The sequence below is a fragment of the Neomonachus schauinslandi genome, chromosome 11 (assembly GCF_002201575.2).
Source record: "Neomonachus schauinslandi chromosome 11, ASM220157v2, whole genome shotgun sequence".
NCBI lineage: Eukaryota > Metazoa > Chordata > Mammalia > Carnivora > Phocidae > Neomonachus > Neomonachus schauinslandi.
Window position 1 is genome coordinate 4,558,104 of NC_058413.1, and position 15,059 is coordinate 4,573,162.

At 59.6% G+C, this 15,059-nt stretch overlaps 1 protein-coding gene across 1 annotated transcript; it reads right to left on the reverse strand.

The window, feature by feature from the left end:
- Positions 1-1,790: 1,790 nt before the first annotated feature.
- Positions 1,791-7,874, reverse strand: GAL (galanin and GMAP prepropeptide). The gene is made up of 6 exons (XM_021685277.2): positions 7,730-7,874; positions 7,391-7,471; positions 6,611-6,665; positions 3,754-3,840; positions 3,319-3,396; positions 1,791-2,055 (listed from the first exon to the last, which is right to left on the reverse strand). The coding sequence occupies exons 2-6, from the start codon at positions 7,469-7,471 to the stop codon at positions 1,985-1,987; spliced, it is 372 nt and encodes a 123-aa protein (XP_021540952.2). The 5' UTR covers positions 7,730-7,874; the 3' UTR covers positions 1,791-1,984.
- Between the last annotated feature and the right edge of the window lie 7,185 nt (positions 7,875-15,059).

Below are 15,059 nucleotides of genomic sequence, written 5' to 3' on the forward strand. Positions count from 1 at the left end.
TAGGACTTCCTCAGCCCCCCACAACTCTCCCCTTCCTCCTTCTCCAGGGGCCTCAAGAGCAAGACTCTGTCCCCCTTAGACGCTGGGCAGATACGGGGCGGGGGCGGCTCCCCGTCCTCGGCCCGAGATTGTAGGAGGAAGGTTTTGATGTCCGTCAGCTTTTGTGACCGCGCATTCATGGCATGAAGACAGCTGCCTCCTCAAGGAGGGAAATAACCTCGACATTCTTCTTCCTCTACGCCTCAGCTGATCATCTGGGTGGTTGTCAGGACGGCCTGTACGTTCTTCACTTCCCCTTGTGGCTGGCGAACTTTCTCTCTTGAAAATACTGCCCTTGTCAGCAACTGATTGACCCAGCATGGCTGTAGTCAGTTCCAGCCGCCTTCTCTCCGGGGAGCAAGTGTCCTCCCTAGAGGCCCCCTGAGGACCGTCAGTCCATCCAGCAGGATGTTGGGCGACCAAGGGTACCACGACCTCTCTCAGTCCCTCACGTCCCTTCTCTGGGGAAGAGCCGAGGTGTGGTCCCTGACCAGCCGCCGCAGCGGGCCCTTGTTGGGAGCGCAAGTGCTGGGCACCCAGCTCTGCCGAACCGGACACCCTGGAGAGGGGCTACGGAGCCGTGTTCTGACAAGGCCCGCCCACGTCGGAGAGAAGTAAAGGGGATTCAGTGTGAGGGAGGGAAAAGGAGGCTGGCGAGGGCCCGGGGGTCCGGCGTGGCCCGTCCTGCCGAGACCCGGTGGCTGTGCTCCAGCCCTGAGCTGGGAGAGGTAACCTGAGTCTGAGCAGGGCGCGGGCGGGGAGGGAGGAGCCGATGGACTCGTGGAACCACATGGACGCGGCGGCTTCACGTCTGGGGAATGGCCGGCTTCACACAGAGGGGGGGAGGGCCGCCAGGGCTCCGGTCCCTGCCATCAGGGCTTGGATGACTGGCCTGGCAGCACGTCTTTCCGTGGCACTTCTCCCGCTCGGCCGCACCCTGGGGCAGTCACCCGGGGCAGCGTGAAGGACACGGTGGGCCTCCAGACTCTGCGTGCCGCGGTCTGCGGGCCATCGGGGCCCCCCCCCCCAGGGGTGCTGATGTGGGCCAGGGGTCAGAACCACCACTGGCAGGCCAGCCCCCGGAAGGCACCCCTCCCCCACCTCGGACCTGCTCCGGCAAAGGCTGAAAAGCCCCGAGTTCCATTCGATGCAACAGAAGGGCTTGGCCTCTTGGCCTGTTTGCTCTCTGCATCTTCGGGTGTGATCTCCTGGTTTCTGCTCTGCCGAGTCAGCGGTGCTGTCCCCCCCGGGCAGCACCCACTTAGCACAGCTCTCCTGCCCTACAGGATCGCTGAGATTCTGGGACACTCCACTCTCTGCCCGGCCACATGGGTTGTACCCCCACGTGGCCCTGGGCCTGCCCGCCTGCTGGGTCCTTCCCCCTTGCTTCTCACCTTCACCAGCACCTCGGAGCTCCCTTAGCTCCCCCGGCTACTGTGTTGAGAGCTGCTTGAGGGTTTTTGCTTTCATCTCTCTCAAGTACCAGCCCCCTGTGGACGGGGCTCCTGTCCGGCCGGTTTTGCTTATGTCGGTAACGGGAACGGACTCCCCAGCGTGGTTGCGTTTGACTCACTGACGACTGAGCTACCGACCGCAGACGGCGTCTCAGACCTGCTCTGCAGGTTGGGACGTGGCTTTAAAATTTTCGTCTGCTGCACATGATTATAATCAATCTTTATCTGTTACCACGCACGGGGGGGGGGGGGGGTGCGCCGTGGTGACAGACACACAGAAGGAAAGAACAACCGAAAGCCATTGCTATTTTTTATTTTGCTGCTTAAAAGAATGACCAAAGGGGGAAAACGTCTTAACAACAAAACCCTAACGACACAGCATCAGAGCCGAGGGGACAGGATTAGTCAACGTAAGTTGGCACAAGATTTTCCGTCGGGTCCAAGTTTGACCATAGGCGACACGGCACCAAGGAGCAAGCCCGAGAGCGTGGTCAGGCTTGCTCCTGGTCCTCTGGGGAGACCGCAGCCGGCAGCTCAGGCATGTATTCCAGGGCCCCGGCCTCTGCAACAAAGGAGCGCACTTAGCGGAGCCCTAACGCCTGCACCAGGGACAGTGACAGCCCAGCACACAGGCCAGAGCGTCGGAGTGCATCCTCCGGGGGCGCTCCCAGGATCGGCCCTGAAATCGAGTGCAACACTTTCTATGTCTCACCTCTTGATGATTCAAGCCTCCCACTTACCATGTGTTTGAAACTATCAGAAGTAGAATTCCTGTTTGAGTAATAAAAATTGGTATCTCCGAGGGAAAGAAGTTCCGTTTTACAAAATTCAAAACAGAGCAAACTAAAAACCAAGAAGTCCCTGGGAGAGTCGATCTGCTCCTTGCAGGAAAAGTGGCAAGATGTCCCCGGCAGAGAGCTCACTGCAGACTCGGCGGGGCTCCAACAGAGTGAACTTGCTTATGGGTTTTGACATTTCTAAGTCCTCCTCCACAGTCTCCGTCCCATGGATGGCTCCAAGGAAGAAGCCACAGGCCTTTGACCTCGTCCCTCCCACACCCTCCTGAACCCTTCAACCAAGGCAGCAGGTCCAGCCAGCAAAGCGCATGGATCAAAACAGACCCCAAGAATTAGTCTCGACTCCGCCAAACTCACAACAGAATTGTAAAGTGCAAAACTTGACAGATGTGTCTCCTGGAGAATCCAAGCACCCCCTTCCCTGCAGCACCCCCCATCCCGGTCTCCCTGCGCTCGGCTCCCAGGGCACTGTGGCCTCTGTCCAGACCGCTCTCTGTTGCCCGGATGACAAGCACCGGGCAGAGGTGCCGGGCAGAAACAGGCCCACAGGGAGGCCTCACCGTCTGTGGTATCCACGGAAGATACCAGCTCTAGGATGGAGACTGTTGAGACGGGCATGCAGCCTGCTCTGCAGGAAGGCTGCATAAGCAGACACTGGAATCTGAGATATGGGTTAGTTGACCATGCTTATGAGACATGGCGTAAGACAGCCTACAAGGAGCTGTAGCCCTGGGATGTCCGGCACTTGTTACCTGCCAGGAAGTGTGGCTCCAGCAGAGGGCGTGGGACGGAGGCCCTCTCTCTCCCTGGTTCCCCTGCGGCTCTGATGACCCTTTCCAGGGCCAGCGTCGGGGCCAGCAGCAGCCCCGGCCCCTTGGCAGCTCTCCCACCCAACAGCGGTGACTTGAGGAATGGGAGTGGATGGCTGGTTACTTCCCAGGAGAATTCTACGGAATCCTTTTTGACAGGCTTTTCATGTGGGCAGGGTTCTAAGAGGTGGAATTTAAAATTGGTAATACTTCACGTACCTTTGAGATGCAAGAAAGTCAGAAACTCGATTATCATGCGCAGGGCAGCCTTCTCGGACAGCGGCCTGGCAAAGCCCCCTAGAAAACAGAATCGGCGTCTGCCACCTGCCGCACGGCTCTGGATCTCACAGCTCCATCTGCGGAGGGCTGGGCATCTGGAAGCCAGTGGACTGGCCGTGACCCCTCCCCAGGCCTTGCTTAGCACAGCGGGGTGTGGGGGTGGGTCCGTCAAGGCCAAACTCTTCTGAGGCCTTGAGTGACTCTGCCTCCGTGGCCTCCCTGGGCCCCGCGACGCTGGGTCTTGGGCTTGTACTTCTGGCAGATGGCAGAGGGGCCCGGGCCAGGCTCAGGTCCGGGGGCGGGGCAGGGGCCTGATACCCCACCGCCACATGTGACCGGGAGGTGATGGGCAGTGAAGTGACCCAGTGCTCTCACCTGGCCTTGCTTCGTCTTCAGGTGGGAGTTCCCGCTTGCCCGTGAGGCCAGGCTTCTCGTGAAATGATCTGTGGTTGTCAATGGCATCTGTTTGCAAATGAATTGAGAGGAAAGCATCTGACCGGCCTTGTTACTAGAGTTAGACCCTCCCCACTCCCAAAGAAGGACACACAGGTTGCTGCCGATCAAAGCGCGCACACCGGGACTGTAAATATCAAGTCACAGTAGGGAACATTCTCTGCGGAACCACGAACTCGTGCCAGGGCCAGAGGAGTGGCCAGTCCCACAGGTGCTGGGACTCTGCCAGAGGAAGGAGCACCCCCAGCCAGGAGGGGAGTGAAGGGGAGCACAGCGCTCGGCAGAGCTGGCCAGGCCCCGGGGAGTGCGGGCGTCACGGGGGTCCCAGAGGCGCCGGCGTCCGAGCTGGGTGCCTCGCAGGGAGACCACAGGGGCTTGGGGTCCTATGTCCCTGAAAAAGGGGGCCGCCGAAGAATGGAAGTTGGGACCTATTTTTCAAAGACCTCTCTGGCAGCTGTGGGAGGTGGACTGGAGCCAGCCAGCCAGAGACAGACGGAGACAGCGGGAGGGAGGGGGAGAGGAAGGGAGGCAGGGGGGGGAGGGGCAGGGGGGTTGTTAAGTGACTGTGCGTGCACCTGCGTGTGCGTGTGTGCTCATGCCTGTGTTGGCCACGAGGACGGGGTCGGGGTGGCTCAGGGCTGTGGCTGCTCGCCTGGGGGGCTAGCATCTGCAAGGCTAGGCAAAAGAACACTGACTCCTCTCCCCAGAGCCGGAGTTCAGGGCCCGGCACTCAGTCCAAGAAGGCCCGAGAACCTTGCCCCACGGCTCGAGTGTGGCAGCTGCTGGACCGTGTCCTGCACTGACGGACACCGGTGCCTGGTAAAGCGCGCTGACAACCTCGTCTAGATGTGCAGCCTCTGCGGATCCAGCTTGACGGAGACAGAAATCTGATAGTAAAAAAGAGCTTGTTTTCTGACTCAAGATTCCTATCTTCGTGATGAATATATCTTCACTATTCCAAAGTAACATGAGTAAGTATCTTTGCTGAAGGGTTCCTTCTTTCTTTTGGGCCAGAAGCACAGAGATGAGATGCCTTCTGACAGAGCTCAGGGTTACAAAGGGCTCGGGAAAGTGTGTGCCCTTTGAGCCCATCTGTCCCTCCTGGGGACAGGCGAGACCACTCCACTCCCAGTGACAGAAGTGTGTGGGGGCCTGCCCTTGCTTTGACCTGAGACCAGAGCACCCAGAGGCCCTGCCTGTGGCCCCGGCTGGTCTTCGTCATCTCTCTGCCTGTGTTTCTCAAAGCACCCTCCCGGTGATCAGATAGACCACCATCTGCCGCGGGAGAAAAGGCTGTACTCAAATGTGGGATTGAGAACTAGTCCCTGTGCTGAACAACACCGTTCCTCCCAGTTACGCTGGTGAGAATGGAGTATGACCTACATGTTTGCCTCCTTTCCTGGTGCAGAAAGCAGTACATAAATAGGGGAGGTTTTGTTTTAAGGTTGATGCCTGTCCCCAAACCAACCACGCCTGCCAATTTGAAAGCTACGAGTGTGTAAGCGATTGGAGGGGAAAGTAAAAGGTCTCCCCTTGTCCCCTCCTTTAGGATAATTAAAATCTGACGGTGCCAGGGCAGACAGAGGACGAGCAGGAAGCAGAGTGCAGGCAAGGAGCAGCGAGGGGTAGGCATCCACGCACACAGTCTGCGGGGTCCCAGAGCTGTCCCCTTCAGGGCCTGGGTCACCTGGACGTGTAACCTGTCTGCACACCATCTCCCCATTTCCTGCTGCCTCCTGCCCCTACTAAGAGTTCCACAGCTGGTCTGCCTGCCACTGCCCGCCCGGGGGATCTCTAGGTCCACTGGGTTCTCTGCATCGTGAAAGCCCTAAAGTCACACTGTGTCCAGACAGTGTCAAATCAAGGACAGGGCCCCGAGGATTAGACCACCCACAGGCTGGCAAGGTCTGGGAATTGATGGCTACCGGTGAAACGACACACTCCGGGTCTGCACACACGCACGCGCACACGCCCCCGGCCCCAGCAGGCTACATGTTCCCGCTGGGAGATTCATGGCACAGAGTTAAGGCCCAGGGCGGCCTGGAACCCTGAGGGACTACTACAGGTCGGCAAAAGTGTCCTCCTATTCCACGCCTCCCAGATTTGAACTTCTGAAGCCGAGAAAGTGGTAATGAGGCCGACTGCAGGCCACAGGCCCCTTCTGGAAACACCCCAGGACTCGGATCGGCTGACCCCTGTCCGCATAAGGCCCCTGGTGAGGGGTGTGGGCACCTCCTGCTGCTCCATGGGGTCAGATGCAAGTTCCTGCCCGCAGCCCGGCCCCAGACTCAGTCATGCCCAGTGAGACCGTCACAGGTTCGTCACCTGACCCCACCAACCCACGTGCTGCAGGCCCTTCCTACCCTAGGCATTTGGGTCATTCGGTAATAATCTAAGTCCTGCTCTGTGCTGCACAGATGCTTGAGCAAGGAAGAGCAAGGCTAGGAGGAGGGACAGATGGGGGGCTCAGGGGACCCAGGAATTTGCCCATTTGCTGCAAGGGAGGGGGAAAAGGGGAGGAGGAGGCTTGGGGCAGGGCACGGGAAAGGGCACCACCTACCGATGTGGCAAGTATTTGAATCCACTGATCCCTAACCTACGTGGAAACCCATCCTGCCTCAAGCGCCCCCCATTGCCCTTGATCTGACTAAACCTGGAATATCAGTGTATCAGAATAGGGACTGGCTACACAAATGTCAGAAAGAGCAGGATTCACATAAATGCTCCAGTCAGCCTTACAAGAGCAGGGTCGGCTCTGAGGGGCCGATGTGTCACTTACGTGGACCAAGAAGGTAGCCAGCACTGTTCAGGGTCCAGCCTCTCTTTTCCTTCACCTTGAATGGGAGAAAAGGGTCATGCGGGGTACAGGCTCGGGAGCTCAAAGAAGCCCCGAAGGCAGCTTCTGTTTGCACAGCCCACTACGGTGGTCTGGGAAGCAGCTGCCCACTTGATACTCACATAATTTACATCACAAAAGCCCTTTATTTTTTTACTCTGTCCCATAATAGGCCAAGTGATGCAAACCCTTAAAGCAAGATGGACAAGAAAGGAAGCTCGCCAGGCTTTCCAGGCATGACGTGGGCATTTGAATAATGCATACACTTCTGGGGCTGCAAGAAATTCCAGCTTTGCCCCCAAATAAGCTATGTTCGACATGAAAACAGGACTGCTTGCTTTTCCAAAGAATTCACTCTAGAGCCACAACCCTCAAACACATGGGGCACCCGCTTGCTGCTAAGCCATGTTGAGGACACACGTCGTTGAGGGCACCTGCGGGTAACAGGGCTCCCTCCCGCGGTAACTCATCTACGGAGCTAAGTACAGGAGCCTCCAGATTCTCCTGGTTTATAGCCAGGAGCTAGTCGTGTGCTGGCAGAGGCGCCAGGCCAGGAGGATCCTGCAGCGTCTCAGCGCGACCCCCTGCCCGGGGCTGCAGGACCCCAGCCTCCCCGCGCCCCCCGCGCCCCGCCCGCCGCGCACCACTGTTTGCGCGCACCCTCCGCCGGTCCGCGTCTGTGCGGCTGCCCCCCTGAGCAGGGGACACACGCCCCGCACTCACCGGTGACCCGAGCCCCGGGGTGGCCGAAAGGGCCGCGGCGAGGAGCAGCCAGGCGAGGAGGAGGGCGCAGCCGCCGGGCATCTGCAAGGGAAGATGCGGAGCGGGCGTGGGGTGGCCGGCGAGTCCCCGGGCGCACGTCGGGCGGAGGCTCGGCCGCCGCTGCCCGGGGCTGGAGCGGCGGCAGGGGCCAGGGCGTCGCCGACCGAGTGCCGTGCGACGCCTCCCGCGGCCGAGCCCGGGCTGGGAGCGAGGGGCCCCGGGATCGTCCAGCGGCGGGCGGCGCGGAGCAGGGGGAGGAAGGGGCCCGCCTCCCGCTGGGGCCCCCAGGGTGCGCCGTACCTTGAGCGGCGGCGGGTCTCGGGGCGGCGGGGGTCCCGGGGTGGCGGCGGGTCCGGGCGTCCGGGCGTGTCGGTCGGGTCTGGCCGGGCCGGGGCGCTCAGCACCTGACGGGGCCTCAGGACCACGGGGAGGAAGCGAGGCGGCTGGGCTCCCTCGACGTGTCCGCGGCCCCGAGCTGCCGCCGCTATTTATGCGGTGCGTCCCGGGGCCGTGCGCCGCGTCACCGGGCTCAGGGCCCGCCTCCCCGCCCCCGCGGAGCCCCGAGCCCCGAGGCAGGCGGGAGTGACCGTAGCGCAGTGGTCCTGCGCACCGGGGGAGGTGCGGGGGCGGTGGAGAGACCCCAAACTCCGCGGGGAGCCCCCGTCACCCCTGCAGAGATCTCATCACCCCTGCAGAGAGCCCCCACCACCCCGCAGAAAGCCCCCGTCACCCCACAGAACCCCCATCACCCCTGTAGAGAATTTTCATCACCCCCGCAGATAGCGCCCCCATCACCCTGCAGAGAGCCTCCATCGCGCCATGGGAGAGTCCCCATACACTGAATAGGGAGCCCCCATCAGCCCACACAGGGAAACCCCGGAAGCTGTGGGGGAGAGCTCTCAACATCCTACGGCCCACGTCATTGCTGCGTCAGTGAGCCCCATGCCCGTCACCCCCAACCCAGGTCCTAGCGGGGGAGAGAGGCCCCCACCTACACACTGCATTCTCTTGCTGCAGAAGCTGGGACAGGGTCCTCCCCTGCCACACCCCCCTGGAGGATGAGCCCTCCGTCCAAACTGGCCCAGTGGGGTGGTCCTGGGGCAGGGGTGGGGTGGGGTGGGGTATGGAGCAGGTTCCCCCTCCCCTTACACCTGCGCCCTGGCTGGAGAGTGGGTTCAGCCTGGGAAGCCATTCATGGCGGGGAGGGCAGGAGGCCCAGCTTCACTGCCTCCAGTGCTCAGTGGCCTTTGGGGTGCCCAGACCCCTGTCCGATTTTGCTAAAAAGGGGCAAACCAGCCAGGGCCGTTGGACTGTCTCTGGGGGGCTGAATGACTTCCAGCCTGGGAGCTGTGGGTCCCCCCCAACATCCCACAGGCCCTGCTGTCTCGGAAAGGGTCCCTGGCGATGTTCCCCATGGCTCCCTGGTCCGGGACACAGAGCTGTTTTGAGCAGGGTCAGATAGTGGTGGAGCCCTTGGGGGTCTGGGGAACCCGGAGTGAGACAAGCCACAGCTCCTAGAGGCAGCCAAGGGGTGGGTGGGCGGGCAGGGCAGCAGGAAGAGGCTGTCCTGTGGCAGGTGGCAAAGAGATCACGCAGGAGCGAGGACCTCCTTGGCGTACTCCGTGAATCCTTCCTTAGTTTGGGCCAGGCCCAGACTGTTCTTTCCCCTGCTCACAGACATCAAGGGACATACATACGAGAGCAGCATCTCCAGGCTTCCAAGGAAGGATGAGGCCATGGCTGAAAATCGGCCGGAGCTCCTCCTGCCACCTGGCTGGATCACTGACCACTGAAGTCCTCGGCAGTGGCCGACCCAGGCGGCCCTCGCCTGTAGGAGCCTGGAGGCCCCAGTTACTTACCAGGAGGCTGCAACCCTCTCGCCACCCATCAAGCTGGACATTAGGTTGGTTGACGTCACTAGGGACCCTGGAGTGAACAAGACACAGGACAGATGATCATGATGATGCCACCTGGCAGGTGTCCTACTTACAGTCTTATGAACCTTCCTACACATAGCGGGAGAGCCGTTTGCCTCTGCTGGACCGGGAAGGACGCAGGGGCGCTGGAGGACTGGGGTCAAGGCCAGTTGGCTGGGAAGGAAGGAGCAGACCCTAACCTGAGGTGCTGAGCACCCGCCCTGGTTTACTGGAGGGCAAGGAGGGGTGCTGTCTGGGAGACCTGAGTTGGACAGACTCCTGGCTGTGATGGGGGTTGTGGGGGGGGGTCTCAAGGGCGCACTTGACTTCCTGTCACTCCTATTTTGGCCGGCCCAGGGGGGGGGGGGAGAAGAGGGGGCGGGGGGCGGGCCGGGGGGGGGGGGGGGGGGATGGGCTGTCGCCCTGGCTGCTGTGGTCAGTGGGGGCAGAGGGACAGCCGAACAGCTTTCTGTGACACCCTCTTGCGCCCTGTGTGCTCAGATGTAGAGGGCTTTGGGGATGTGCAGGCACCAGGCCACGGTGTCCCCAGCTACCTGAGAAATGCCACCACCTTCTGACAACTGCTGGAGAGACTGCTTTCATTCTGGAATGCTCGCTTTGCTCCCGAGAAGGAGCGCATCCCAGCGCATGGTACATCGTGGCCAATTCCCGCCTTCCTGCGCGTTCCATCGACGAGAGCGTGAGGACCCTTCTGCTCTCTGTGGGTCCTCTGTCTGTGTGAAGAAGCAGCAGAAATCGTAAGCCAAAGTCCTTGGGACTAATTAAGAAATCGACTCCAAGCCCATCATCCCTCACATGGCTGGCAAGTGAGGCCTGTTTGGTTCAGCTTCCCACTGCTCTCCTTGGGTTGGTGTACTCTTTGTTCCTTTTTTTTTTTTACTTTAAAAGAAATTTACAGTAGTTTTTCTGATAAGAAGGCCTTTATTAAAAAGACATTTTGCCTTTAAAGCGTCATTCTCGCAAATGTATAGAGTGAGCAGGTAGAGAGACGCAGCTCTCCGCAGCATGAGACTCTCATATGTCCGCCCAGATCCTAAAGAAAACGTGGCCGCAGGCGAGTTGGGGGCCAGAACGCCCCGGCCAGGCAGCCAGCACTGAGGTCGCAAAGTGGGGAGAAGGCAGCCCTGCAGGCAGGTGGGACAGTCGCGTCACCCTTGTGAAGCGATGTGCTGTGGGGGCCGGGGGGGCGTCAGACTGTTTATCCACATAACAGCCCCCAGACCCTCCTGGAGGCAGAAGCCTGGGGCTGCAGGGCCACGAGGGCAGCCCGTGTAGGCCGTGGGGATGCTGGACCCCAACCCAAGGGGGCATTGACCCTATAATTGATTGAGAACACGAACATTCAAAAACAAACAAACAAAAATCTGTCCTTTGTTCACTTTTTCCAGATCTCTTGGAAAACTCCTAAGCGGACGTAAGCAATCTTCACAAACGTTGGCTAATTTGGAGACATGAGCTCAGAACAAATGTGCTTCTTCGAAGTTTATCAGGACTTTCACCAGACGGCCCTTGGGAGGACAGCCCCCGTCGCTGCTCCTCCCTTATCCCCGGGCGAGGGGATTCTGCCCGCATCCTGGCAAGGGGCCGGCGACCCTGGCCCGGGAGACCTAGGTGCGCCCGGGAAGGCTGCCGGCGGAGGGAGGCCTCGGCAAGTCACAGCGTCTTCACGCTGCGGCCTCGCTCCGCCGGCAGGTGCGCTCAGACAGAGAGACAGCACCCCTGGGAGGACAGGCACCTGCTTGCCGGCACAGCCTGTGCTGGAACCCACAGCCAGCATTGTAATGGGCTCCGTGTGCTCAGCAGTGACCCAATGGGAGTCATTGTCAACCTGTCATCTTGAAGACGGCCCAGTGTGTGGCAGGCAAAATGGATCGCCATTAGAGTAATGGAAATCAAGCAGAAAGCATAATTTTACCCCCACATTGTGAGCTGGCTCATCTTCCCCCAGAAGCCCTGTTCACCACCACCCCCCAAAACCAACCCAAGTCTGACAAGCAAAAAGAGTAAGGGTCCAGGAAAACCTCGGCCGTGGCCCACGCCGGAGCTCAGCACACACCCCCAGGAAGGGAAGCTGCATGCCCTGGGGGCCCGGCCTGCCCCCCTGGAGATCACAGTCCATCGGAGACCCACACACAAAACAGTCATACACACGACCACCTCGTTATCATGAGAAGGAAGGAGGCTGACCTGACAGGTGAGCAGGATTGGCCAGGTGGGGCCCAGCCCATTCCAGGTGGAGGAGGTCCCAGGGGTCGGCCCTCATTCAGGTCCTTTTCCCTTGCTCCTTCCTGCTGCCTGGAATGTGGAGGTGAGGGTGAGAGTGGAGCAGCCATTCTGGGCCACGAGGTGATGACTTTGGATGGCAGTGAGACTGGAGGAGCACAGGCCCCGGGGACACCACCCTTCAGGCCCATTTCACAACAGGGAGAAGTGAACTTCTCTCCTATTAAGAAAGGAACTTCTCTCCTGTTATTTGGGGGTTTTCTATTATAGGCAGCTGGAATGACTCCTAACTAATTCAGTGTCTTCCACGAAGCAGTCAACGGATGTTTGATGAGTGAATTAATGAACGCAAACAGACGAAGGGATGTGCCACCCCCAGTGCTGGTAGGGAGCGAACACCGGTGAGAGGGGCTCCTGGAAAGGACAGGCTTGGAAAACAAGATGACAAAGAGACAAGGGACACCACCCACCGACCCCACCACCACCTCACCACTTCCGGGCACATCCTGCTGGCCAGCGCGTCCAGCTGTGACGGACGCAGTGACGTGGTCTCTTGTTGTGGTGGTGCTGGTGCCCCACAGAAAGCAGGCTTCTGTGGCTGCAGGGAGGAGGGCAGGGGTTAGCGATTAGCAGGCTCTGCCTTGAGCGGGTCCAAGACAGATGTTTGCATGATTGAGCATATTTGTAAAATTTGAAATGAGCTAAGAGCACAGTTAGTCCGGAACTTTCCACATCACCTTCCCCGTGCTGTGGTCGTGCTGACACAAAGCGGTGCTGGGGAGGCTGCCAACACTTTCGGATTCTCTCAGGGCAAGCTGGATCGGGGATGCATTTCTTTGGGGTTCGGTGGGGTGGCTCTGTTGGGTTCATGGTGAGGACATTACAGTGTGCACTTGGGGTGCTGCAGGCGGTCCTGGTGCGGGAATGGCTTCCAGGAACACCCCTGCCCACAGGGCCCCCTCCACTGGCATCGAGCCCGGTGGCCGAGCGTGCCCTACAGACTTGCAGCTCTGAAAGCTGCCCTCTCCCCAGGGGCACGGGGTTGAGCTGAGCCTGGGGGAACTGGCAGAATGCAGACTGCAGCTTTGAAGGATCAGCTCACACCCTCCGCGGGGGCCTTGGGGGCCATCGGACTCCACTAAGTCCACAACCACACACCAACCGCATCCCACACTCATCCACGCCAGAGGCAGCTGTCGTGCAAACTCGCCCATGAGACACCAGGGTGGGCGGAGTGGGGGCCGTTGTTCTGGATGGTCCTGCTTCGATGAAGTCCTGGGCTTTTTGGCCTGAGCCATCCTTGCCTCCCCATGCGGGGCCTTCCTCTCCCCTAGACCCACCCCCCAGCATCTTTCCTTCACCTCCCCACCTGCAGCCTGCTCCTCCACTGCCCTGGGCTCAAGGGCCCCCGCTCCCCTGGCCACTCCCCCCTCTCCAGGTGGGGGGCACCCGCCTGGCCTCGTCCACCTCTATGCCTCCCCAGTCCCCACAGCCTGCCTATCCTGAGAAGCTTCTGGTATCCTGGACGTAGCTGCTGGTCAGAGGCTTGGCTCTGAGAATCCACCTGTGCCCTGGGGTGACTCACCCCACTGGGTGTTTTTCTGGTGGTTCTCCCTGGAGGAAGGGGAGACCTGGTTTTCTGCCCTCGGGGGGCTGGAGGCTGGTGACTCAGCTGCAGGCCCCGGGCAGCTGCACCTGTTTCCTGGTCCTTTGGCCCATGGGCAGCACCCCCAAGGCCATGTGGGAGCCCATCTGGCTAACAGGATGGGGCTGCTGAGGGAGAGGGCAGGCAGCTGGGGGGGGCAAAAGGGAGGGACCGCGTTGGAAGCAAGGGGGCATTTCCATCTGGGGGCCTGAGCTATGCAGACAAGCAGCCTTGGACCCAAAATACTTTAAGGAACTTCAAAACAATAAACATTTTATAAAACCTTTAGTTGAAGAATAATCCACCTACAAAAAGATGCACAAATGAGCGTTGAGCTGGCTGAGTGTTCGCTCAAACACGCAGTATCACCAGCCCCCAGCTGAGGGGGGACCAGCCCAGGTCCCTGGGCCCCGCGCCCCTCCTGCCCCTACCTGCCAACCCCTCCCAGGGCCCCCTCCCCACGCCGCTGGATTTCTTTTTTTTTTTTTTTAAAGATTTTATTTATTTATTTGAGACAGAGAGAATGAGAGAGAGAGAGAGCACATGAGGGGGGGAGGGTCAGAGGGAGAAGCGGGCTCCCTGCCGAGCAGGGAGCCCGATGTGGGACTCAATCCAGGGACTCCAGGATCATGACCTGAGCCGAAGGCAGTCGCCCAACCAACTGAGCCACCCAGGCGCCCTGGATTTCTAACAGCAGGGATGCGCTTTGCCTGCACTAAGCTTGAAGACAATGGACTCCCTGGGGTCTGCCTCCTCCCCCCACCGCCCCCGCCCCTTCCCTCTGTGCGAACTTGCCCTGTGTTGCTTTGTGTCTCTGCAAACCCCGAACCAGGTGCTTTGCGATGTCCCGGGCACCTGCGTGAGCCTGCCGCTGCCCTGAGCAGGTCAGGGGGTGACCGAGTCCAGCCGGTGGCCAGCTCACAGGTGGCTAAGAGTCCAATCAGTCCCTTAAAAGGCACTGGGCACTGAGAGTCACTATCAATGTATGTCCCTGGGAGAGAGGGCCTTTGGGAAGAGTCACCTCCCTCACCGCCTTCAGCCACTCATTCAGGGATGGATGATTCCCTCCCCGAGGGAGAGTCCCTGCTGGGGGTGCTCACTGGCCGACGTGGTTTGGGGCTGGGCTGCTGGAGACACTTCCACTCACCCGTCAGGGTAGGGAAAGGAACCAGTGGTGACCGGGTTCAAATCCCGTCTCAACATTCACGAGCCCTCCCTGTGAACTTCCAGCGTCCCAGGGTCACTGTGAAAAGTAAACAAGGCGGTGGGGTGGCGGCGGAGATGGGTCAGCCAGCACAGGACCCTGAATGGTATGGACCGATGATCTAGAAGGATCTGGATTCGAGACTGGGCAGTTCTGCAGCCCCGGGGGGGATGCTGGACGGGGCCCTGCTCTTTAGAACACAGAGTGTGTCCTCCGTTGGAGTCCGAGTATGCAGTTACTTTACTTTAAATGCTTATTGTCAAAGATGTTATATCTGCAACAGGCAGAAAAGTGTAAAATATGAAAGTCACCCATAATCGCCTTACCACTTTTTAAAAAGTTTTTTTTTTTAAAGGTTTTATTTATTTATTTGAGACAGAGAGAATGAGAGAGACAGAGAGCACGAGAGGGAAGAGGGCAGAGGGAGAAGCAGACCCCCTGCTGAGCAGGGAGCCCGATGCGGGACTCGATCCCGGGACTCCAGGATCATGACCTGAGCCGAAGGCAGTCACTTAACCAACTGAGCCACCCAGGCGGCCCTTTAAAAAGTTTTTAAAATCAGAAACACAGTCCTGCCTCCCCCACTCCTAGAGGGAACCTCAGCGGTGAGGCGTGTGTGTT

Excerpts from the sequence above, each read along its gene's own strand:
- GAL (XM_021685277.2), bottom strand. The coding sequence starts at position 7,471 with ATGCCCGGCGGCTGCGCCCTCCTCCTCGCCTGGCTGCTCCTCGCCGCG. Across the intron at positions 6,666-7,390 it reads CCCCGGGGCTCGGGTCACCG|GTGAAGGAAAAGAGAGGCTG; the intron begins GTGAGTGCGGGG and ends CTCCCATTCAAG. Across the intron at positions 3,397-3,753 it reads TGAAGACGAAGCAAGGCCAG|GGGGCTTTGCCAGGCCGCTG; the intron begins GTGAGAGCACTG and ends TCTGTTTTCTAG.